Here is a 23,010-nt window from a genome sequence, read left to right as displayed (position 1 = left end):
TCAGCTCGGGGGTTTGAACTCGCAACCTTCCGGTTACTAGTCCAACGCTCTAACCACTAGGCTACGCTGCCATCAGACTGTTAAACAGCCACCACTAACATTGAGTGGCTGCTGCCAACACACTGACTCAACTACAGCCACTTTAATAATTGATGGGAAATGATGATATATCACTAGCCACTTTAAACAATGCTACCTAATGTAATGTTTACATACCCTACATTATTCAACTCATATGTATACGTATATACTGTACTCTATATCATCTACTGCATCCTTATGTAATACATGTGTCACTAGCCACTTTAACTATGCCACTTTGTTTACATACTCATCTCATATGTATATACTGCACTCGATATCATCTACTGTATCTTGCCTATGCCGCTCTGTACCATCACTCACTCATATATCTTTATGTACATATTCTTTATCCCCTTACACTTGTGTCTATAAGGTTGTAGTTTTGGAATTGTTAGCTAGATTACTTGTTGGTTATTACTGCATTGTCGGAACTAGAAGCACAAGCAATTCGCTACACTCGCACTAACATCTGCTAACCATGTGTATGTGACAAATAAAATTGGATTTGATTTGATCCTATCTGTTCCTGCACCATGCCAACGGCCTGGGAGGACACCACCACTCATTAAAACCCACTACCTCATTCCACTACATAGTTAAATGTACACCTACCACGCTGCACCTTGGTCCTCATCCTTCAACAGCCGTGACGCTAAAGCGTTGCCTTCACTGATTCAACTGCCCCCAACTCCTTTCTCACCCAGCCTGAAACCACAACTGGATCAGCCAAAAGCCAAAGGTCCACTTTCTCCAACAATGTCACTCCTACTGGTCCAGAATGTTCTCTACCTGGGCTATTTATATTGACCACCACCCCCTTTGACCCCCAACGCCTTGGCTTTTACACTGCTGCTACTCTCTGTTTATTAACTATGCATGGTCACTGTACCCCTACCTACATGTACAAATGACCTCGACTAACCTGCACCCCCGCACATTGACTCTGTACCGGGATCCCCTGTATATAGCCTCCACATTGACTCTGTACCAGTATCCCCTGTATATAGCCTCCACATTGACTCTGTACCGGTACCCCCTGTATATAGCCTCCACATTGACTCTGTACCAGTATCCCCTGTATATAGCCTCCACATTGACTCTGTACCGGTACCCCCTGTATATAGCCTCCACATTGACTCTGTACCGGTACCCCCTGTATATAGCCTCCACATTGACTCTGTACCGGTACCCCCTGTATATAGCCTCCACATTGACTCTGTACCGGTACCCCCTGTATATAGCCTCCACATTGACTCTGTACCGGTACCCCCTGTATGTAGCCTCCACATTGACTCTGTATCAGTACCCCCTGTATATAGCCTCCACATTGACTCTGTACTGGTAACCCCTGTATATAGCCTCCACATTGACTCTGTACCGGTACCCCCTGTATATAGCCTCCACATTGACTCTGTACCGGTACCCCCTGTATGTAGCCTCCACATTGACTCTGTACCGGTACCCCCTGTTTATAGCCTCCACATTGACTCTGTACTGTAACACCCTGTATATAGCCTCCACATTGACTCTGTACCGTAACACCCTGTATATATATAGCCTCCACATTGACTCTGTACCGGTACCCCCTGTATATAGCCTCCACATTGACTCTGTACCGGTACCCCCTGTATATAGCCTCCACATTGACTCTGTACCGGTACCCCCTGTATATAGCCTCCACATTGACTCTGTACCGGTACCCCCTGTATATAGCCTCCACATTGACTCTGTACCAGTACCCCCTGTATATAACCTCCACATTGACTCTGTACCGGTACCCCCTGTATATAACCTCCACATTGACTCTGTACCGGTACCCCCTGTATATAACCTCCACATTGACTCTGTACCGGTACCCCCTGTATATAACCTCCACATTGACTCTGTACCGGTACCCCCTGTATATAACCTCCACATTGACTCTGTACCGGTACCCCCTGTATATAACCTCCACATTGACTCTGTACCGGTACCCCCTGTATATAACCTCCACATTGACTCTGTACCGGTACCCCCTGTATATAGCCTCCACATTGACTCTGTACCGGTACCCCCTGTATATAGCCTCCACATTGACTCTGTACCGGTATCCCCTATATATAGCCTCCACATTGACTCTGTACTGGTACCCCCTGTATATAGCCTCCACATTGACTCTGTACCGGTACCCCCTGTATATAGCCTCCACATTGACTCTGTACCGGTACCCCCTGTATATAGCCTCCACATTGACTCTGTACCGGTACCCCCTGTATATAGCCTCCACATTGACTCTGTACCGGTACCCCCTGTATGTAGCATCATTATTGTTATTTTATTGTGTCACGTTTTATTCTATTTTTTACTTTAGTTTATTTAGTAAATATTTTCTTAACTCTATTTCTTGACCTGCATTGTTGGTTAAGGGATTGTAAAGTGAGCATTTCACGGTAGAGAGGCTATATACAGTAGAGAGGTTATATACAGTAGAGAGGCTATATACAGTAGAGAGGTTATATACAGTAGAGAGGCTATATACAGTAGAGAGGCTATATACTGTAGAGAGGTTATATACAGTAGAGAGGTTATATACAGTAGAGAGGTTATATACAGTAGAGAGGTTAAATACAGTAGAGAGGCTATACACAGTAGAGAGGCTATATACAGTAGAGAGGTTATATACAGTAGAGAGGTTATATACAGTAGAGAGGCTATATACAGTAGAGAGGCTATATACAGTAGAGAGGTTATATACAGTAGAGAGGTTATATACAGTAGAGAGGTTATATACAGTAGAGAGGTTAAATACAGTAGAGAGGCTATATACAGTAGAGAGGCTATATACAGTAGAGAGGTTATATACAGTAGAGAGGCTATATACAGTAGAGAGGCTATATACAGTAGAGAGGCTATATACAGTAGAGAGGCTATATACAGTAGAGAGGTTATATACAGTAGAGAGGCTATATACAGTAGAGAGGTTATATACAGTAGAGGGGCTATATACAGTAGAGAGGCTATATACAGTAGAGGGGCTATATACAGTAGAGGGGCTATATACAGTAGAGGGGCTATATACAGTAGAGGGGCTATATACAGTAGAGGTTATATACAGTAGAGAGGCTATATACAGTAGAGAGGTTATATACAGTAGAGGGGCTATATACAGTAGAGAGGCTATATAACAGTAGAGAGGTTATATACAGTAGCGAGGTGAAGATTGTTCTCTAACGGACTATTTATATTGACCCCCTGATTAGTCATCGTTCACTCAACCTGAAACCACTGTGTTTTGCTGAATGTTCCAGGGCCCAGCTGCTGTTCAAACACGTAGACTAGGTTAGGTAACTATTGCAACTTCACTGGCTGTGTCAACAGGTAGGGCTGGATATTGGTCAATCTCTGTCTTTGAAAGAGCAAAGCCAGTTGAGAAGTGAATTTTTTTTTATTCATATTGATCTTTAAAGATAACTGAAACATATATTTAATTGATTTGATAGGATTTATTTTCAACGTGCAACATGAAGACTAAGCTATTCAAATCATGAACCTCAACCTTGACATGTTTCCTATTGATTATGATGAATTTTAAAAAAGAGATCGCACTTGCTCTTCCAAAGAATATAATTTAAAAACAAATTTAAAAAAAGAGATCGCACTTGCTCTTCCAAAGAATATAATTTAAAAACAAATTTTAAAAAAAAGAGATCGCACTTGCTCTTCCAAAGAATATAATTTAAAAACAATTTTTAAAAAAGAGATCGTACTTGCTCTTCCAAAGAATATAATTAAAAACATTTTTTTTTAAAAGCAACAAAACAGGAAACAAATAGGCAGTAGGACATTAAGTTATTTATGCACATATCAACACGTCGAAATGTGACCAACAACATCGCAATGAATTGTCGATATTGCATCATTGAAGTTGCGCATCATCCGTGCAATGCTCAATGTCATTTAGCCCCATGTTGGACCAATTCTAGACATGCACCACCTTAACCTTAACTAATGGTTACTGGGAATAGTTTCCCCAAGACAAACGGTGATATTATATGATATAAATATATATATGTATATAAAAAGAAGGGGTAATCTCCTTTGAAGTGCATATCCAACCTAATCTAAATGAGTTGTCTGGAATAGTTTCCCCAAGACAAACGGTGATATTATATGATATATATATGTATATAAAAAGAAGGGGTAATCTCCTTTGAAGTGCATATCCAACCCAATCTAAATGAGTTGTCTGTAGATAGACAGCATGTTGGGGCGGGACAGTGAACCTGGTCTCGCGCACAGCGGCGTTTCTCTCCCGACTGCTGAGCACGCGACACCGGAACGTTTCCTGTTTCTGAACAGTTATTATTATTACACCTTTATTTTCAAGAGGAGGTCATCTTTCTAAAGGTAATTTCGAGTGATATTGTATTCAGCTAAAGTACAAGTTATTATTTTTTGGTTTTTTGATTGATTAGTTAGCTAGCTTGGTGGTAGGAGGTTTCTCCCGGTTTCCCCCGAGCAGACGGTGGTTAGGTAACGGGAGCCAACCGGTGTTTTATCACGTAACGTAGTTACAGCTAGCTAGCTAACTAACTAACTAACTAACTAACTAACTAACGTGGCGTTTGCAATATCATCTGGTTTAGCGAACGGATGTAGCTAGTTAACTAGTTAGCTACTTTTATCCAACCCAAAATAAACCATATTTCGTGGATAAACTGGTGAAGGTGAGCGAGCAGGTTAGCATGTTAGCAGGTTAGCAGGTTAGCAGGTTAGCATGTTAGCAGGTTAGCAACGGTATCTCAGGTCGCTTCGTCCCCACAACTAACGTTAGCTAATATACATGGTCATTTAAAACGGGTAACAATTTATAGACTTTAATTTTTTTTTTTTTTTTTTTTTTTTTTTTTAATGTTACCGATGGCTAACGTTATCTGTTACAGATGACAGGAGTCAAAATGATTGTTAATATAATTTATTTAAATGGGAATAATGAAGGGCGAAGCTACGGCTCAGGTAATTTTCCATGAACTCGGCAGTGACAGATGGGGGGTTGGTTGGTGTGGAGGGCAGTTAGCTAAATTACATTTGTTTTCATGCTAACTAGCTACGATTAGCTCTCTGTCTTTCTCTGTCTGTATGTCTCTCTCTCCCTTTGTCTCTGTCTCTCTCTCTCTGTCTCTCTCTCTGTCTCCTCTCTCTCTCTCTCTCTCTCTCTCTCTCTCTCTCTCTCTCTCTCTCTCTCTCTCTCTCTCTCTGTCTCTCTGTCTCTCTCTCTGTCTCTCTCTCTCTCTCTGTCTCTCTCTCTCTCTGTCTCTCTCTCTCTCTCTCTCTCTCTCTCTCTCTCTCTCTGTCTCTCTCTCTCTCTCTCTCTCTGTCTCTGTCTCTCTCTCTGTCTCTCTCTCTGTCTCTCTCTGTCTCTCTCTCTGTCTCTCTCTCTCTGTCTCTCTCTCTCTCTCTCTCTCTCTCTCTCTCTCTCTGTATGTCTCTCTCTCTCTCTCTCTCTTCTTCAATTCTTTATTGGCTCATGTCTCTGTCTGTCTGTCTGTCTGTCCGTATGTCTCTCTCTCTCTGTATGTCTCTTTCTTTCTTTCTCTTTCTCTCTCTTTCTTTCTTTCTCTCTCTTTCTCTTTCTCTCTCTCTTTCTTTCTCTCTGTCTGTCTTTCTCTTTCTCTCTCTTTCTCTCTTTCTCTGTCTCTCTCTCTCTCTCTCTCTCTCTCTCTCTCTCTCTCTCTGTCTCTCTCTCTCTCTCTCAATTCAATTCAAGGGCTTTATTGGCATGGGAAACATGTCTCTCTCTCTCTGTCTGTCTGTCTGTCTATGTCTGGCTCTCTCTCTGTATGTCTCTCTCTCTTTCTCTTTCTTTCTCTTTCTGTCTGTCTCTCTCTTTCTCTTTCTTTCTCTCTCTTTCTTTCTCTTTCTGTCTGTCTCTCTCTTTCTCTCTTTTTGTGTGTCAACAGGCTCGAACTGTTTGTAATTTAAATGACAGATGGTTGTTGACAGTGGTTAATTTGTGAGTTGGGAGGTGCCCGGAACACACAGTGAGCGCTAGACCGAGGTGTTCTGAGGTACCGGATTAAACAGCCAAGTCACCTATCATCTATGGTGGTGAAATGGACAGCGCTCTCCAAGGTGCTGATGGATGAATCCATAGCATTTTAGAAGTCACTGCAGAACACGCATAGCCTATATTGCCAACATACTGTAAAATAGAGGTGGGGTTGACAAAAGTCCGAACTTCTTTATAGCACATTTTTAAAGCCTCAGTGTACAGCAACATTTTTGTTGTTGTTGAAGTTTACAGTGGAACACCCGGTCATATGCACATGCACACATACTCCACTGTGGTGCTTACAAGACCCGAATTATCATACGATTTAAGACATCGATGTAGCAGTATAACGAATATCCCCATGTTGGAATATATAATTTAAAAATAAGTCGATGTAGGTTACAGCATAACTAGCGCAGGGAGACAGAGAGGCTGCCGCCTACCTACAGACTTGAAATCACTGGCCGCTTCTTTAATAAATGGAACCCGAGTCACTTTTACATATCTCACATTTACTCATCTCATATGTACAGTTGAAGTCAGAAGTTTACATATACTTCTGTAGGAGTCATTAAAACTCTTTTTTTTTTTTTTTCAACCACTCCACAAATTTCTTGTTCACAAACTATAGTTTTGGCAAGTTGGTGAGGACATCGAATTTTGTGTATGACACAAGTCATTTTTCCAACAATTGTTTACAGACAGATTATTTCACTTATAATTCACTGTATCACAATTCCTGTGGATCAGAAGTTTACATACACTAAGTTGACTGTGCCTTTTAAACAGCTTGGAAAATTCCAGAAGACAATGTCATGGCTTTAGAAGCCTCTGATAGGCAGATTGACATAATTTGAGTCAATTGGAAGTGTACCTCAGGATGTATTTCAAGGCCTACCTTCAAACTCAGTGCCTCTTTGCTTGACATCATGGGAAAATCAAAGAGACTGTTTTGCAACTGCACACCATAGTTTTTGGAGAAATGTCTTCTGGTCTGATGAAAGCAAAATAGAACTGTTTGGCCATTAATGACCATCGTTATGTTAGGAGGAAAAAGGGGGAACTGTGAAGCACGGGGGTGGCAGCATCATGTTGTGGGGGTGGCAGCATCATGTTGTGGGGGTGGCAGCATCATGTTGTGGGGGTGGCAGCATCATGTTGTGGGGGTGGCAGCATCATGTTGTGGGGGTGGCAGCATCATGTTGTGGGGGTGGCAGCATCATGTTGTGGGGGTGGCAGCATCATGTTGTGGGGGTGGCAGCATCATGTTGTGGGGGTGGCAGCATCATGTTGTGGGGGTGGCAGCATCATGTTGTGGGGGTGGCAGCATCATGTTGTGGGGTGGCAGCATCATGTTGTGGGGTGGCAGCATCATGTTGTGGGGGTGGCAGCATCATGTTGCGGGGGTGGTAGCATCATGTTGCGGGGGTGGCAGCATCATGTTGTGGGGTGGTAGCATCATGTTGTGGGGGTGCTTTGCTGCAGGAGGGACTGGTGCACTTCACAAAATAAATGGCGTCATGAGGATGGATATTTCTGAGGATATATTGAAGCAACATCTCAAGACATCAGTCAGGAAGTTAAAGCTTGGTTGCAAATGGGTCTTCCAAATGGACAATGACACCAAGCATACTTCCAAAGTTGTTGCAAAATGACCTAAGGACAACAAAGTCAAGGTATTGGAGTGGCCATCACAAAGCCCTGACCTCAATTTATAGAAAATTTGTGGGCATTACTGAAAAAAAACGTGTGCGAGCAAGGAGGCCTACAAACCTGACTCAGTTACACCAGCTGTCAGGAGGAATGGACCAAAATTCACCCAACTTATTGTGGGAAGCTTGTGGAAGGCTACCTGAAACATTTGACCCAAGTTAAACAATTTAAAGGCAATGCTACCAGATACTTACTCAGTGCACGTAAACTTCTGCCCCACTGAGAATGTGATGGAATAAATAAAAGCTGAAATAAATCATTCTCTCTACTATTCGTCTGACATTTCACATTCATAAAAGAAAGTGGTGATCCTAACTGACCTAAAACGGGGAATTTTTACGAGGATTAAATGTCAGGAATTGTGAAAAACTGAGTTTAAATGTATTTGGCTAAGTTGTATGTAAACTTCTGACTTCATATGTATATACTGTATTCTGTACTATTCTACTGTATCTTAGTCTATGCTTTACTCATCTCATATGTATATACTGTATTCTATACTATTCTACTCTGTCTTAGTCTATGCCACTCTGACAATTCCATTCCTTTACATAGATTTGTGTGTATTGGGTATTTGTTGTGAAATTGTTAGCTATTACTTGTTAGATATTACTGCACTGTTGGAACAAGAAGCACAGGCATTTCGCTACACCCGCAATAACATCTGCCTAACACGTGTATGTGACCAATAACATCTGATATGAGCAGAACACACACACGCACACGCACACACGCACACGCACACACACACACGAGGGCGGCAGGGTAGCCTAGTGGTTAGAGCGTTGGACTAGTAACCAGTTGCAAGGTTGCAAGTTCAAACCCCCGAGCTGACAAGGTACAAAATCTGTCATTCTGCCCGTGAACAGGCAGTTAACCCACCGTTCCTAGGCCGTCATTGAAAATAAGAATTTGTTCTTAACTGACTTGCCTCGTTAAATAAATTAAATATAGGCCTCCTGCCTGTGATAATCTGAACTTCGCAATACAGAACACGTTTGTTTTAAGGAAGTTCATCCTTAGTTTTTTCAAAACTTCCCACAATTAGTCTCCAAGTCCATTGAACTCCTGACAGTCAGTTTCTTGCCCAAAGCCGTGATCGGCCTTGTGACTGTTGTGAGTATTGCTTCATTTCGCTATAAACCTAGGAGCGTTTTTACTTTGTTCTTGAACTGAGGCTCTGACCAAATTGCACCTGTACTGAGTACTCTGTCGGTGGAAGCATCCATATTCCTCTCTGGCTCGTTTTCGTGTTCGATTCACCATTTTTCTCTGGATATTTGCACTTGGAAAAACGTCAACAAATTTGATTATTTATTTATTTTTAAAATTTGATTTTCCCGCTTATTAAAAAAAAAAAAAAAATCAGCAAGGAGACGACTAGACTAGGCTATGTGATTTTTACCTTGGGACATCTTCAGATCAGTTACTTACTCCACCGGCCCTCCTCATAACCTCTATGTACAAATAAGAGAGCAGGTCTGGAATCAGTGTGTCAGGATGACGACTCAGGATCCTTATGCTTTTACCTGATGGTTTTTCTAGGGGTGGGAAAGGATAAATAACGAGTAGTCAAACTTGATTTTTTAAAACTCTGATCGTTTTTGTTAGAATGTCTACAGTGAAACAATTAGTAAATCGTACCGCAATAGGTACCGGATCCGGGCAAATGGGTACCGGATCTGGGAAAATGGGTACCGGATCCGAGCAAATGGGTACCGGATCTGGGAAAATGGGTACCGGATCCGGGCAAATGGGTACCGGATCCGGGCAAATGGGTACCGGATCTGGGCAAATGGGTACCGGATTTGGGAAAATGGGTACCGGATCCGAGCAAATGGGTACCGGATCCGGGAAAATGGGTACCGGATCCGGGCAAATGGGTACCGGATCTGGGAAAATGGGTACCGGATCCGGGAAAATGGGTACCGGATCTGGGAAAATGGGTACCGTACCGGATCCGGGCATGCATTATGCATTGTTATATTTTGATTACTCACCTGCCCTGAGCTAGCTATAACTGTGGGTTCATTACGATACACATAAGTCATTGGACGAAGGAGTCTTCTCTGCGGCGGAGTTTGGTTAAGAGCCCCGACGCTCAATCTGAACGTTAACACGCGTTGCTTGCGCTACGGTTTTGGAAGCATAAGGACTTTTATCTTTCATGTCAGCCACAAATATTTTTCTAAAAACGAAATATTAAATTGATACACACTTTGTCAAGGTTAGTGTTCCCACAAGCCCATATCTGGCTCGTGGACATCTACAAGTCTCTGCTAGGTAAAGCCCCGCCTTATCTCAGTTCACTGGTCACCATAGCAGCACCCACCCCTTAGCACTCGCTCCAGCAGGTATATCTCACTGGTCATCCCCAAAGCCAATTCCTCCTTTGGTCATCTTTCCTTCCAGTTCTCTGCTGCCAATGACTGGAACAAACTGCAAAAATCTCTGAAGCTGGAGACTCATATCTCCCTCACTAGCTTTAAGCAGCTCAGAGCAGCTCACAGATCACTGCACCTGTACATAGCTCATCTGTAAATAGCCCATCCAACTACCTCATCCCCATACTGTATTTATTTATTTATCTTGCTCCTTTGCACCCCAGTATCTCTACTTGAACATCCATCTTTTGCACATCTACCATTCCAGTGTTTTAAATAGCTAAATTGTAATTACTTCGCCACCATGGCCTATTTATTGGCTTTACCTCCCTCATTTGCACACACTGTATATCGACTTTTTTGACTGTACGTTTGTTTGTCCCATGTGTAACTCTGTGTTGTTGTTTCTGTCGCACTGCTTTGCTTTATCTTGGCCAGTTCGCCGTTCTAAATGAGAACAGCCAGAAGAGGACTGGCCACCCCACAGCCTGGTTCCTCTCTAGGTTTCTTCCTAGGTTTTGGCCTTTCTAGGGAGTTTTTCCTAGCCACCGTGCTTCTACACCTGCATTGCTTGCTGTTTGGGGTTTTAGGCTGGGTTTCTATACAGCACTTTGAGATATCAGCTGATGTACGAAGGGCTATATAAATAAAATTTGATTGATTGATTGATTGATTGAACTTGTTCTCAACTGGTTCTACCTGGTTAAATAAAGGTGAAATAAATCAAATCATTAATATCTCTCATGTTATAGCACATGGGGCCTTGGGCCAGTAGCCAGTGAAATAATTTCTGGTGAGACTGATTGATTTGGTAATTACAGCTTTTCATAAGCTGTGAGGATAGATAATAGCAACATATAGAGGCATAGAAACTGGGTAATGCTGCTGCTGTGGTAGTCAGCTGACCTGAGATAGAGGGAGGTGAACTCCCGGTCCTATTCATTAGTGTTTAACTGTAGCAACTCCCCCTTATTGGACAAGTTGAGGTAGTGAGTGAGTCCCTCTCTGTTTCAGGCTGTTTTTCCTCTGTTTTGGTGCCTAGTGAATATGACCGTGAACTCTGGTCTTGTGGTGGTCGGTCACATGGCCTGTGAGTTGGACCTGGTCTTAATTTAGCTGGGGCTTGTGATGTACAGGGGGTGGGTTTTGGGGAGGTGGTGCCCGACCACAACCTATCACCTTCTTCCATGACCAATTTGGAGAAGGGGGTGTGTTTTTGGGAGGCGGTGCCGACCACAACCTATCACCTTCTTCCATGACCAATTTGGCAAATCAAACATTGCCCTCATGGGACAGACATTAATTTTTGTGAGGTCAGGGACTTGACTCACTTAACTCTCTGGTTAATGACCATCAACACCACTATGGAGTTATCGTTCTCCCTACTGTTCAATCCATGTGGATTTAGTTGTCCTGTAGATGTGTCCTGTGTTCATTCTATGAAATATGTGATCTTTAAAAAAAAAATAAAAAAAATGGAATTGAACGTTAATCTAGTGAACAACAAGCTCTTAAGAATTGGTCAAATATTAAACTGGTGTTTTTTTCATAGGTAAAGTTTAGCCATATTTCTCAGCTAGGAAGTTTTGATAATATCATGAAGACCCCACCTGTAAAGAGGTGTAACTTACACAGCCCTAAAAAACCTTTCCAATGGGCCGGTCATTTAAATGTGTAGTGTCACTTGATCATCTCATCTAGTTTAAATGAATCAGACTCCAGCTATGTGATTGTCTGTTCTCTTTCAACTGCAGTGTATTATCTCTCCCTTCTATTGCAGCATACCAACTCCGTCGAGCCTGCACTCTTTTCACTAGACTCTTCCTGGGACTCCCTGTGTTTTTTTTCCATAGCAACAGTGCTGCCAATCAGAGAGAAAAGATCAGGAACAAGTGAACATTTACAAGTTCATTTAATAGTACGGGGTTTAGTTGATGTGAACCCAGGGCATCCAGAGGTCTAGCAGAGGTCAGGTTTTTCTATTGTGCAACTGTGTTTGAAAGAGAAGTGCAACTCGGCATTCCTTCCTCCTGCCTGCTGAATACACACTGAGTGGAGGATCACATACTGATGCCAGGCTGGTATATCATTATCGCAGAATGTACCCTACCACCCATCCAGGATTGGATGAGGACAGGTTGTACCCCACCACCCATCCAGGGTTGGATGAGGACAGGTTGTACCCCACCACCCTTGGTGGCCAGGATTGGATGAGGACAGGTTGTACCCCACCACCCATCCAGAGTTGGATGAGGACAGGTTGTACCCTACCACCCTTGGTGACCAGGGTTGGATGAGGACAGGTTGTACCCACCCACCAGGGTTGGATGAGGACAGGTTGTACCCCCACCACCAGGGGTTGGATGAGGACAGGTTGTACCCACCCACCCATCCAGGGTTGGATGAGGACAGGTTGTACCCCACCACCCATCCAGGGTTGGATGAGGACAGGTTGTACCCCACCACCCATCCAGGGTTGGATGAGGACAGGTTGTACCCCACCACCCATCCAGGGTTGGATGAGGACAGGTTGTACCCCACCACCCATCCAGGGTTGGATGAGGACAGGTTGTACCCTACCACCCATCCAGGGTTGGATGAGGACAGGTTGTACCCTACCACCCATCCAGGGTTGGATGAGGACAGGTTGTACCCTACCACCCATCCAGGATTGGATGAGGACAGGTTGTACCCCCACCACCCTATGTAGCCAGGGTTGGATGAGGACAGGTTGTACCCCACCACCCATCCAGGGTTGGATGAGGACAGGTTGTACCCCACCACCCATCCAGGGTTGGATGAGGACAGGTTGTACCCCACCACCCATCCAGGGTTGGATGAGGACAGGTTGTACCCCACCACCCATCCAGGGTTGGATGAGGACAGGTTGTACCCCACCACCCATCCAGGGTTGGATGAGGACAGGTTGTACCCCACCACCCATCCAGGGTTGGATGAGGACAGGTTGTACCCCACCACCCATCCAGGGTTGGATGAGGACAGGTTGTACCCCACCACCCATCCAGGGTTGGATGAGGACAGGTTGTACCCCACCACCCATCCAGGGTTGGATGAGGACAGGTTGTACCCCACCACCCATCCAGGGTTGGATGAGGACAGGTTATACCCCACCACCCTTGATGGCCAGGGTTTGATGAGGACAGGTTGTATCCCACCACCCTTGGTGACCAGGATTGGATGAGGACAGGTTGTAACTCACCACCCTTGGTGGCCAGGGTTGTTTGAGGACAGGTTGTACCCCACCACCCATCGAGGGTTGGATGAGGACAGGTTGTACCCCTCCACCCATCCAGGGTTGGATGAGGACACGTTATACCCCACCACCCTTGATGGCCAGGGTTTGATGAGGACAGGTTGTATCCCACCACCCTTGGTGACCAGGATTGGATGAGGACAGGTTGTAACTCACCACCCTTGGTGGCCAGGTTTGGATGAGGATAGGTTGTACCCCACCACCCATCGAGGTTTGGATGAGGACAGGTTGTACCCCACCACCCTTGGTGGCCAGGGTTGGATGAGGACAGGTTGTACCCCACCACCCATCCAGGGTTGGATGAGGACAGGTTGTACCCTACCACCCTTGGTGACCAGGGTTGGATGAGGACAGGTTGTACCCCACCACCCATCCAGAGTTGGATGAGGACAGGTTGTACCCCACCACCCATCCAGGGTTGGATGAGGACAGGTTATACCCACCACCCTTTGTGGCCAGGGTTGGATGAGGACAGGTTGTACCCCACCACCCTTGGTGGCCAGGGTTAGATGAGGACAGGTTGTACCCCACCACCCATTTGGTGGCCAGGGTTGGATGAGGACAGGTTATACCCCACCACCCTTTGTGGCCAGGGTTGGATGAGGACAGGTTATACCCACCACCCTTTGTGGCCAGGGTTGGATGAGGACAGGTTGTACCCCACCACCCTTGGTGGCCAGGGTTGGATGAGGACAGGTTGTACCCCACCACCCTTGGTGGCCAGGGTTGAACGACAGGTTGTACCCCACCACCCTTTCTGGCCAGGGTTGGATGAGGACAGGTTGTACCCCACCACCCATCCAGGGTTGGATGAGGACAGGTTGTACCCCACCACCCTTTGTGGCCAGGGTTGGATGAGGACAGGTTGTACCCCACCACCCATCCAGGGTTGGATGAGGACAGGTTGTACCCCCACCACCCTTGTGGCCAGGGTTGGATGAGGACAGGTTGTACCCCACCACACATCCAGGGTTGGATGAGGACAGGTTATACCCCACCACCCTTTGTGGCCAGGGTTGGATGAGGACAGGTTATACCCCACCACCCTTTGTGGCCAGGGTTGGATGAGGACAGGTTATACCCCACCACCCTTTGTGGCCAGGGTTGGATGAGGACAGGTTGTACCCCACCACCCATCCAGGGTTGGATGAGGACAGGTTATACCCCACCACCCTTTGTGGCCAGGGTTGGATGAGGACAGGTTGTACCCCACCACCCTTTGTGGCCAGGGTTGGATGAGGACAGGTTGTACCCCACCACCCATCCAGGGTTGGATGAGGACAGGTTATACCCCACCACCCTTTGTGGCCAGGGTTGGATGAGGACAGGTTGTACCCCACCACCCTTTGTGGCCAGGGTTGGATGAGGACAGGTTATACCCACCACCCTTTGTGGCCAGGGTTGGATGAGGACAGGTTATATCCACCACCCTTTGTGGCCAGGGTTGGATGAGGACAGGTTATACCCACCACCCTTTGTGGCCAGGGTTGGATGAGGACAGGTTATATCCACCACCCTTTGTGGCCAGGGTTGGATGAGGACAGGTTATATCCACCACCCTTTGTGGCCAGGGTTGGATGAGGACAGGTTATACCCACCACCCTTTGTGGCCAAGGTTGGATGAGGACAGGTTATACCCACCACCCTTTGTGGCCAGGGTTGGATGAGGACAGGTTGTACCCCACCACACATCCAGGGTTGGATGAGGACAGGTTATACCCACCACCCTTTGTGGCCAGGGTTGGATGAGGACAGGTTATACCCACCACCCTTTGTGGCCAGGGTTGGATGAGGACAGGTTATACCCACCACCCTTTGTGGCCAGGGTTGGATGAGGACAGGTTATACCCACCACCCTTTGTGGCCAGGGTTGGATGAGGACAGGTTATACCCACCACCCTTTGTGGCCAGGGTTGGATGAGGACAGGTTATACCCCACCACCCATCCAGGGTTGGATGAGGACAGGTTGTACCCCACCACCTACCAAATTATTTTATTTTATCGTAACACTAGATATTTTAACATCCAAAGTTAAGAAACCGCTTGTCTCAACCATGATTCGGTACCATTTTGATTATGCCTACTCTGCTTGGTATAGTGGGCTGTCAAAACAACTGAACAAGAGAATCCAGGTCATGAGCATATACCTGATAACATTATTCGCAATGCCCCCCTAGGACCCACATAGGAGTTCAGGAGTTCTGGGAGGTGGGCTTGTTGCCTTTGGAGTCCAGAGTGGACCATCTTAAACTTCATTACATGTTTGACAACTTAGATGATCGTGCCCCAGGTCATATGGAGAACCCCCCCCACATTGATATGGTCTATAGCCAACACCAGTCACAATACCAGAACCAGAGTTTGTCTTGTACTGCGTGGAGCATGCTTTTCCATACAGGCATTTGTCTATGGAATAGCCTCCCCTTGGAGATCAAGCAAAGGGAAAAAGTAGCTTTAAAAGCATTTTTTTTTAAAAGAAGCTTTTCATTAAGAGAAACCACTCCACAAGTAAGAGAACCCACTCCACTGCCTCTTCTGCCCCCTACTGCTGGACAGGTGTATCTATGTGAATGATAGGTAAAATGTGCAAGAAATACATATATTTTTTTAAGGTCAAAAGTAGATTTTTAAGGTTAGGGAAAGGTGCAGAGGATAGTGCCACTTTTTAGGATGTCAATATATATATATATGAATGTATTTACGGTTGTTTGTAATTCTGTCTCTTCTTTTTAATCATTATATTTGTTATTGTTTTGGAAATGAGTGTTTTAATGAATACTTTCATGTGATATCCTCTCTCTCTGTCTCTCTCTCTCTCTCTCTCTCTCTCTCTCTCTCTGTCTCTCTGTCTCTCTGTCTCTCTGTCTCTCTGTCTCTCTCTCTCTCTCTCTCTCTCTCTCTGTCTCTCTCTGTCTCTCTCGGTCTCTCTCTCTCCTCTCCAGACTGTAGAAGACATTAATCCAATTCCAAAGATGATTTCCAAACTGAGCCACAGCCTGAGGAGCGCTGCCCCGGCCCTGACCAGAGCTGTCCACTCTGGGACGCGCCCCGCCTCCACCGCTGCCTCCAAACTGACGATGGACCAACCGCTCACCGCCGAGGAGGTGTATGCCAGAGAGGAGAAGTATGGAGCACACAACTACCACCCACTTCCTGTGGCGCTGGAGAAAGGAAAGGGTGAGTGAGCCCACAGAGATCCTGCGTTGTCGGTAGACTCTGCGTCGGGACTCTGCGTCGGGACGTTGCCGGTAGACTCTGCGTCGGGACGTTGCCTGTAGACTCTGCGTCGGGACGTTGCCGGTAGACTCTGCGTCGGGACGTTGCCGGTAGACTCTGCGTCGGGACGTTGTCAGTAGACTCTGCGTCTGGACGTTGCCGGTGGACTCTGCGTCGGGACGTTGTCGGTAGACTCTGCGTCGGGACGTTGCCGGTGGACTCTGCGTCGGGACGTTGCCGGTGGACTCTGCGTCGGGACGTTGCCTGTAGACTCTGCGTCGGGACGTTGTCGGTGGACTCTGCGTCGGGACGTTGTCGGTGGACTCTGCGTCGGGACGTTGTCGGTGGACTCTGCGTCGGGACGTTGTCGGTAGACTCTGCGTCGGGACGTTGTCGGTAGACTCTGCGTCGGGACGTTGTCGGTAGACTCTGCGTCGGGACGTTGCCGGTAGACTCTGCGCTGGGACGTTGCCTGTAGACTCTGCGTTGGGACTCTGCGTCGGGACGTTTCCGGTAGACTCTGCGTTGGGACTCTGCGTCGGGACGTTGCCGGTAGACTCTGCGTCGGGACGTTGTCGGTAGACTCTGCTTTGGGACGTTGCCTTTTGACTCTGCGTTGAGACTCTGTGTCGGGACGTTGCTGGTAGACTCTGCGTCGGGACGTTGCCGGTAGACTCTGCGTTGGGACTCTGCGTCGGGACGTTGCCGGTAGACTCTGCGTCGGGACGTTGCCTGTAGACTCTGCGTTGGGACTCTGCGTCGGGACGTTGCCGGTAGACTCTGCGTCGGGACGTTGTCGGTAGACTCTGCGTCGGGACGTTGTCGGTAGACTCTGCGTCGGGACGTTGCCTGTAGACTCTGCGTTGGGACTCTGCGTCGGGACGTTGCCGGTAGACTCTGCGCTGGGACGTTGCCTGTAGACTCTGCGTTGGGACTCTGCGTCGGGATGTTGCCTGTAGACTCTGCGTTGGGACTCTGCGTCGGGACGTTTCCGGTAGACTCTGCGTTGGGACTCTGCGTCGGGACGTTGCTGGTAGACTCTGCGTCGGGACGTTGCCGGTAGACTCTGCGTCGGGACGTTGCCGGTAGACTCTGCGTCGGGACGTTGTCGGTAGACTCTGCGTCGGGACGTTGCCTGTAGACTCTGCGTTGGGACTCTGCGTCGGGACGTTGCCGGTAGACTCTGCGTCGGGACGTTGTCGGTAGACTCTGCGTCGGGACGTTGCCTGTAGACTCTGCGTTGGGACTCTGCGTCGGGACGTTTCCGGTAGACTCTGCGTCGGGACGTTGCCGGTAGACTCTGCGTCGGGACATTGTCGGTAGACTCTGCGTTGGGACGTTGCCTGTTGACTCTGCGTTGAGACTCTGCGTCGGGACGTTGCCGGTAGACTCTGCGTTGGGACTCTGCGTCGGGACGTTGCCGGTAGACTCTGCGTCGGGACGTTGTCGGTAGACTCTGCGTTGGGACTCTGCGTCAGGACGTTGCCGGTGGACTCTGCGTTGGGACTCTGCGTCGGGACGTTGCCGGTAGACTCTGCGTTGGGACTCTGCGTCGGGACGTTGCCGGTAGACTCTGCGTCGGGACGTTGTCGGTAGACTCTGCGTTGGGACTCTGCGTCAGGACGTTGCCGGTGGACTCTGCGTTGGGACTCTGCGTCGGGACGTTGCCGGTGGACTCTGCATTGGGACTCTGCGTCAGGACGTTGCCGGTGGACTCTGCGTTGGGACTCTGCGTCGGGACGTTGTCTGTAGACTCTGCGTTGGGACTCTGCGTCGGGACGTTACCGGTAGACTCTGCGTTGGGACTCTGCGTCGGGACGTTGCTGGTGGACTCTGCGTTGGGACTCTGCGTCGGGACATTGCCGGTGGACTCTGCGTCGGGACGTTGTCGGTAGACTCCTGACAGACTAGTGTCCTGTCTACCGTACCTCAAGCTGCCTCAGGGCAGGAGCCTGGCCGTTCTGGTTCTGGACTAGGCTTGGTTCCAGTACCTGACAGACTAGTGTCCTGTCTACTGTATATCAAACTGCCTCTGGCTCCTGCCCTATGGGCCGTTCTGGTTCGGGACAAGGCTTGCTTCCAGTACCTGTTCCCAACCTCCCCCCCCTCTGCTCTGTCTCGTCTCCTCCCCAGGTCTGTATGTGTGGGACGTGGAGGGCAACAGATACTATGACTTCCTGAGCGCCTACAGTGCAGTGAACCAGGGCCACTGTCACCCCAAGATCATCGCTGCTCTGAACGCCCAGGCCTCCAGGCTCACCCTGACCTCCAGGGCCTTCTACAACGACATCCTGGGGGCCTACGAGCAGTACATCACCACCCTGTTTGGATACGACAAAGTACTGCCCATGAACACAGGTTAGGAGGCCTGATATGACCTGCCCATGAACACAGGTTAGGAGGCCTGATATGACCTGCCCATGAACACAGGTTAGGAGGCCTGATATGACCTGCCCATGAACACAGGTTAGGAGGCCTGATATGACCTGCCCATGAACACAGGTTAGGAGGCCTGATATGACCTGCCCATGAACACAGGTTAGGAGGCCTGATAGGTTAGGAGGCCTGATATGACCTGCCCATGAACACAGGTTAGGAGGCCTGATATGACCTGCCCATGAACACAGGTTAGGAGGCCTGCTATGACCTGCCCATGAACACAGGTTAGGAGGCCTGATAGGTTAGGAGGCCTGATATGACCTGCCCATGAACACAGGTTAGGAGGCCTGATATGACCTGCCCATGAACACAGGTTAGGAGGCCTGATATGACCTGCCCATGAACACAGGTTAGGAGGCCTGATAGGTTAGGAGGCCTGATATGACCTGCCCATGAACACAGGTTAGGAGGCCTGATATGACCTGTCCATGAACACAGGTTAGGAGGCCTGATATGACCTGCCCATGAACACAGGTTAGGAGGCCTGATATGACCTGCCCATGAACACAGGTTAGGAGGCCTGATATGACCTGCCCATGAACACAGGTTAGGAGGCCTGATATGACCTGCCCATGAACACAGGTTAGGAGGCCTGATATGACCTGCCCATGAACACAGGTTAGGAGGCCTGATAGGTTAGGAGGCCTGCTATGACCTGCCCATGAACACAGGTTAGGAGGCCTGATAGGTTAGGAGGCCTGATATGACCTGCCCATGAACACAGGTTAGGAGGCCTGATATGACCTGCCCATGAACACAGGTTAGGAGGCCTGATATGACCTGCCCATGAACACAGGTTAGGAGGCCTGATAGGTTAGGAGGCCTGCTATGACCTGCCCATGAACACAGGTTAGGAGGCCTGATAGGTTAGGAGGCCTGATATGACCTGCCCATGAACACAGGTTAGGAGGCCTGATATGACCTGCCCATGAACACAGGTTAGGAGGCCTGATATGACCTGCCCATGAACACAGGTTAGGAGGCCTGATATGACCTGCCCATGAACACAGGTTAGGAGGCCTGATAGGTTAGGAGGCCTGATATGACCTGCCCATGAACACAGGTTAGGAGGCCTGATATGACCGCCCATGAACACAGGTTAGGAGGCCTGATAGATTAGGAGGCCTGATAGATTAGGAGGCCTGATATGACCTGCCCATGAACACAGGTTAGGAGGCCTGATATGACCTGCCCATGAACACAGGTTAGGAGGCCTGCTATGACCTGCCCATGAACACAGGTTAGGAGGCCTGATATATACTGCCCATGAACACAGGTTAGGAGGCCTGCTATGACCTGCCCATGAACAGGCCTACTGCCCATGAACACAGGTTAGGAGGCCAGATATATACTGTCCATGAACACAGGTTAGGAGGCCTGATAGGTTAGGAGGCCTGATAGGTTTGGAGGCCTGATAGATTAGGAGGCCTAATATGACATGCCCATGAACACAGGTTAGAGGCCTGCTATGACCTGCCCATGAACACAGGTTAGGAGGCCTGATATATACTGCCCATGAACACAGGTTAGGAGGCCTGCTATGACCTGCCCATGAACACAGGTTAGGAGGCCTGATAGGTTAGGAGGCCTGCTAGGTTAGGAGGCCTGATAGGTTAGGAGGCCTGATAGGTTAGGAGGCCTGATATGACCTGCCCATGAACACAGGTTAGGAGGCCTGATATATACTGCCCATGAACACAGGTTAGGAGGCCTGATATATACTGCCCATGAACACAGGTTAGGAGGCCTGCTATGACCTGTCCATGAACACAGGTTAGGAGGCCTGATATGACCTGCCCATGAACACAGGTTAGGAGGCCTGATAGGTTAGGAGGCCTGATAGGTTAGGAGGCCTGATATGTACTGCCCATGAACACATGTTAGAGGCCTGATATGACCTGCCCATGAACACAGGTTAGGAGGCCTGATATGACCTGCCCATGAACACAGGTTAGGAGGCCTGATATGACCTGCCCATGAACACAGGTTAGGAGGCCTGATAGGTTAGGAGGCCTGCTATGACCTGCCCATGAACACAGGTTAGGAGGCCTGATAGGTTAGGTTAGAGGCCTGATATGACCTGCCCATGAACACAGGTTAGGAGGCCTGATATGACCTGCCCATGAACACAGGTTAGGAGGCCTGATATGACCTGCCCATGAACACAGGTTAGGAGGCCTGATATGACCTGCCCATGAACACAGGTTAGGAGGCCTGATAGGTTAGGAGGCCTGATATGACCTGCCCATGAACACAGGTTAGGAGGCCTGATATGACCGCCCATGAACACAGGTTAGGAGGCCTGATAGGTTAGGAGGCCTGATAGATTAGGAGGCCTGATATGACCTGCCCATGAACACAGGTTAGGAGGCCTGATATGACCTGCCCATGAACACAGGTTAGGAGGCCTGCTATGACCTGCCCATGAACACAGGTTAGGAGGCCTGATATATACTGCCCATGAACACAGGTTAGGAGGCCTGCTATGACCTGCCCATGAACAGGCCTACTGCCCATGAACACAGGTTAGGAGGCCAGATATATACTGTCCATGAACACAGGTTAGGAGGCCTGATAGGTTAGGAGGCCTGATAGGTTTGGAGGCCTGATAGATTAGGAGGCCTAATATGACATGCCCATGAACACATGTTAGGAGGCCTGATATGTACTGCCCATGAACACAGGTTAGGAGGCCTGATATATACTGCCCATGAACACAGGTTAGGAGGCCTGCTATGACCTGCCCATGAACACAGGTTAGGAGGCCTGATATATACTGCCCATGAACACAGGTTAGGAGGCCTGCTATGACCTGCCCATGAACACAGGTTAGGAGGCCTGATAGGTTAGGAGGCCTGCTAGGTTAGGAGGCCTGATAGGTTAGGAGGCCTGATAGGTTAGGAGGCCTGATATGACCTGCCCATGAACACAGGTTAGGAGGCCTGATATGACCTGCCCATGAACACAGGTTAGGAGGCCTGATATATACTGCCCATGAACACAGGTTAGGAGGCCTGATATATACTGCCCATGAACACAGGTTAGGAGGCCTGCTATGACCTGTCCATGAACACAGGTTAGGAGGCCTGATATGACCTGCCCATGAACACAGGTTAGGAGGCCTGATAGGTTAGGAGGCCTGATAGGTTAGGAGGCCTGATATGACCTGCCCATGAACACAGGTTAGGAGGCCTAATATGACATGCCCATGAACACATGTTAGGAGGCCTGATATGTACTGGCCATGAACACAGGTTAGGAGGCCTGATATGTACTGCCCATGAACACAGGTTAGGAGGCCTGCTATGAACACAGGTTAGGAGGCCTGATATGTACTGCCCATGAACACAGGTTAGGAGGCCTGATAGGTTAGGAGGCCTGATATGTACTGCCCATGAACACATGTTAGGAGGCCTGATATGTACTGCCCATGAACACAGGTTAGGAGGCCTGATATGACCTGCCCATGAACACAGGTTAGGAGGCCTGATATGACCTGCCCATGAACACAGGTTAGGAGGCCTGATATGACCTGCCCATGAACACAGGTTAGGAGGCCTGATATGACCTGCCCATGAACACAGGTTAGGAGGCCTGATATGACCTGTCCATGAACACAGGTTAGGAGGCCTGATAGATTAGGAGGCCTGATAGGTTAGGAGGTCTGATAGGTTAGGAGGTCTGATATGTACTGTCCATGAACACAGGTTAGGAGGCCTGATATGACCTGCCCATGAACACAGGTTAGGAGGCCTGATGGAGAGACTGCTCACTAGCGGTCTGACATGTCGATCTGCTGTGGAGGTCCGTGGTACACAACATGTCAATACTAAAGTATAGTGACATTAATGTTCTTCCCCTCTTTGTG

At 48.1% G+C, this 23,010-nt stretch overlaps 2 protein-coding genes and 1 long non-coding RNA gene across 10 annotated transcripts in view; all 3 read left to right on the top strand.

Moving 5' to 3' along the window:
- The first annotated feature begins 11,780 nt into the window (after positions 1–11,780).
- LOC127918599 (mucin-16-like) lies at positions 11,781–14,427 on the top strand. The gene is made up of 4 exons (XM_052501866.1): positions 11,781–12,388; positions 12,625–12,780; positions 12,943–13,332; positions 14,268–14,427. The coding sequence occupies exons 1-4, from the start codon at positions 12,312–12,314 to the stop codon at positions 14,425–14,427; spliced, it is 783 nt and encodes a 260-aa protein (XP_052357826.1). The 5' UTR covers positions 11,781–12,311.
- A 1,984-nt stretch (positions 14,428–16,411) lies between these two features.
- Positions 16,412–23,010, top strand: part of oat (ornithine aminotransferase) — a 29,199-nt gene continuing 22,600 nt past the window's right edge. For all 6 annotated transcript variants that reach the window (XM_052501867.1, XM_052501868.1, XM_052501869.1 and 3 more), the window contains exons 1-2: positions 16,412–16,664; positions 18,837–19,061. In XM_052501867.1, coding sequence (XP_052357827.1) covers positions 16,460–16,664; positions 18,837–19,061 — 430 coding nt within the window. In that variant the 5' untranslated portion in view covers positions 16,412–16,459. The remainder of the gene's footprint in view (positions 16,665–18,836; positions 19,062–23,010) is intronic.
- On the top strand, positions 19,071–23,006 carry LOC127918603 (uncharacterized). 3 transcript variants are annotated; one of them, XR_008100540.1, is made up of 5 exons: positions 19,071–19,258; positions 19,331–20,418; positions 20,808–20,879; positions 22,111–22,182; positions 22,619–23,006. It is a non-coding gene; the product is annotated as an uncharacterized LOC127918603 (long non-coding RNA). The 3 variants fall into 3 exon arrangements; XR_008100539.1 differs by having other exon boundaries at positions 22,583–23,006; XR_008100538.1 differs by lacking the exon at positions 22,619–23,006 and having other exon boundaries at positions 22,039–22,416.

Source organism: Oncorhynchus keta, unplaced genomic scaffold, assembly GCF_023373465.1.
Source record: "Oncorhynchus keta strain PuntledgeMale-10-30-2019 unplaced genomic scaffold, Oket_V2 Un_contig_145_pilon_pilon, whole genome shotgun sequence".
Classification (NCBI taxonomy): Eukaryota; Metazoa; Chordata; class Actinopteri; order Salmoniformes; family Salmonidae; genus Oncorhynchus; species Oncorhynchus keta.
The sequence above is the reverse complement of the archived record's forward strand: the minus strand, read 5'-3'. Positions and strand labels throughout refer to the sequence as shown.

What these genes read in the sequence shown, in the direction of transcription:
- LOC127918599 (XM_052501866.1), top strand. Translation starts at nt 12,312, where the DNA reads ATGTACCCTACCACCCATCCAGGATTGGATGAGGACAGGTTGTACCCC. An exon ending in CCAGGGTTGGATGAGGACAG is followed by an intron (nt 12,781 to 12,942) that starts GTTGTACCCTAC and finishes GGATGAGGACAG; the next exon opens with GTTGTACCCCACCACCCATC. An exon ending in CCAGGGTTGGATGAGGACAG is followed by an intron (nt 13,333 to 14,267) that starts GTTATACCCCAC and finishes GGATGAGGACAG; the next exon opens with GTTGTACCCCACCACCCATC.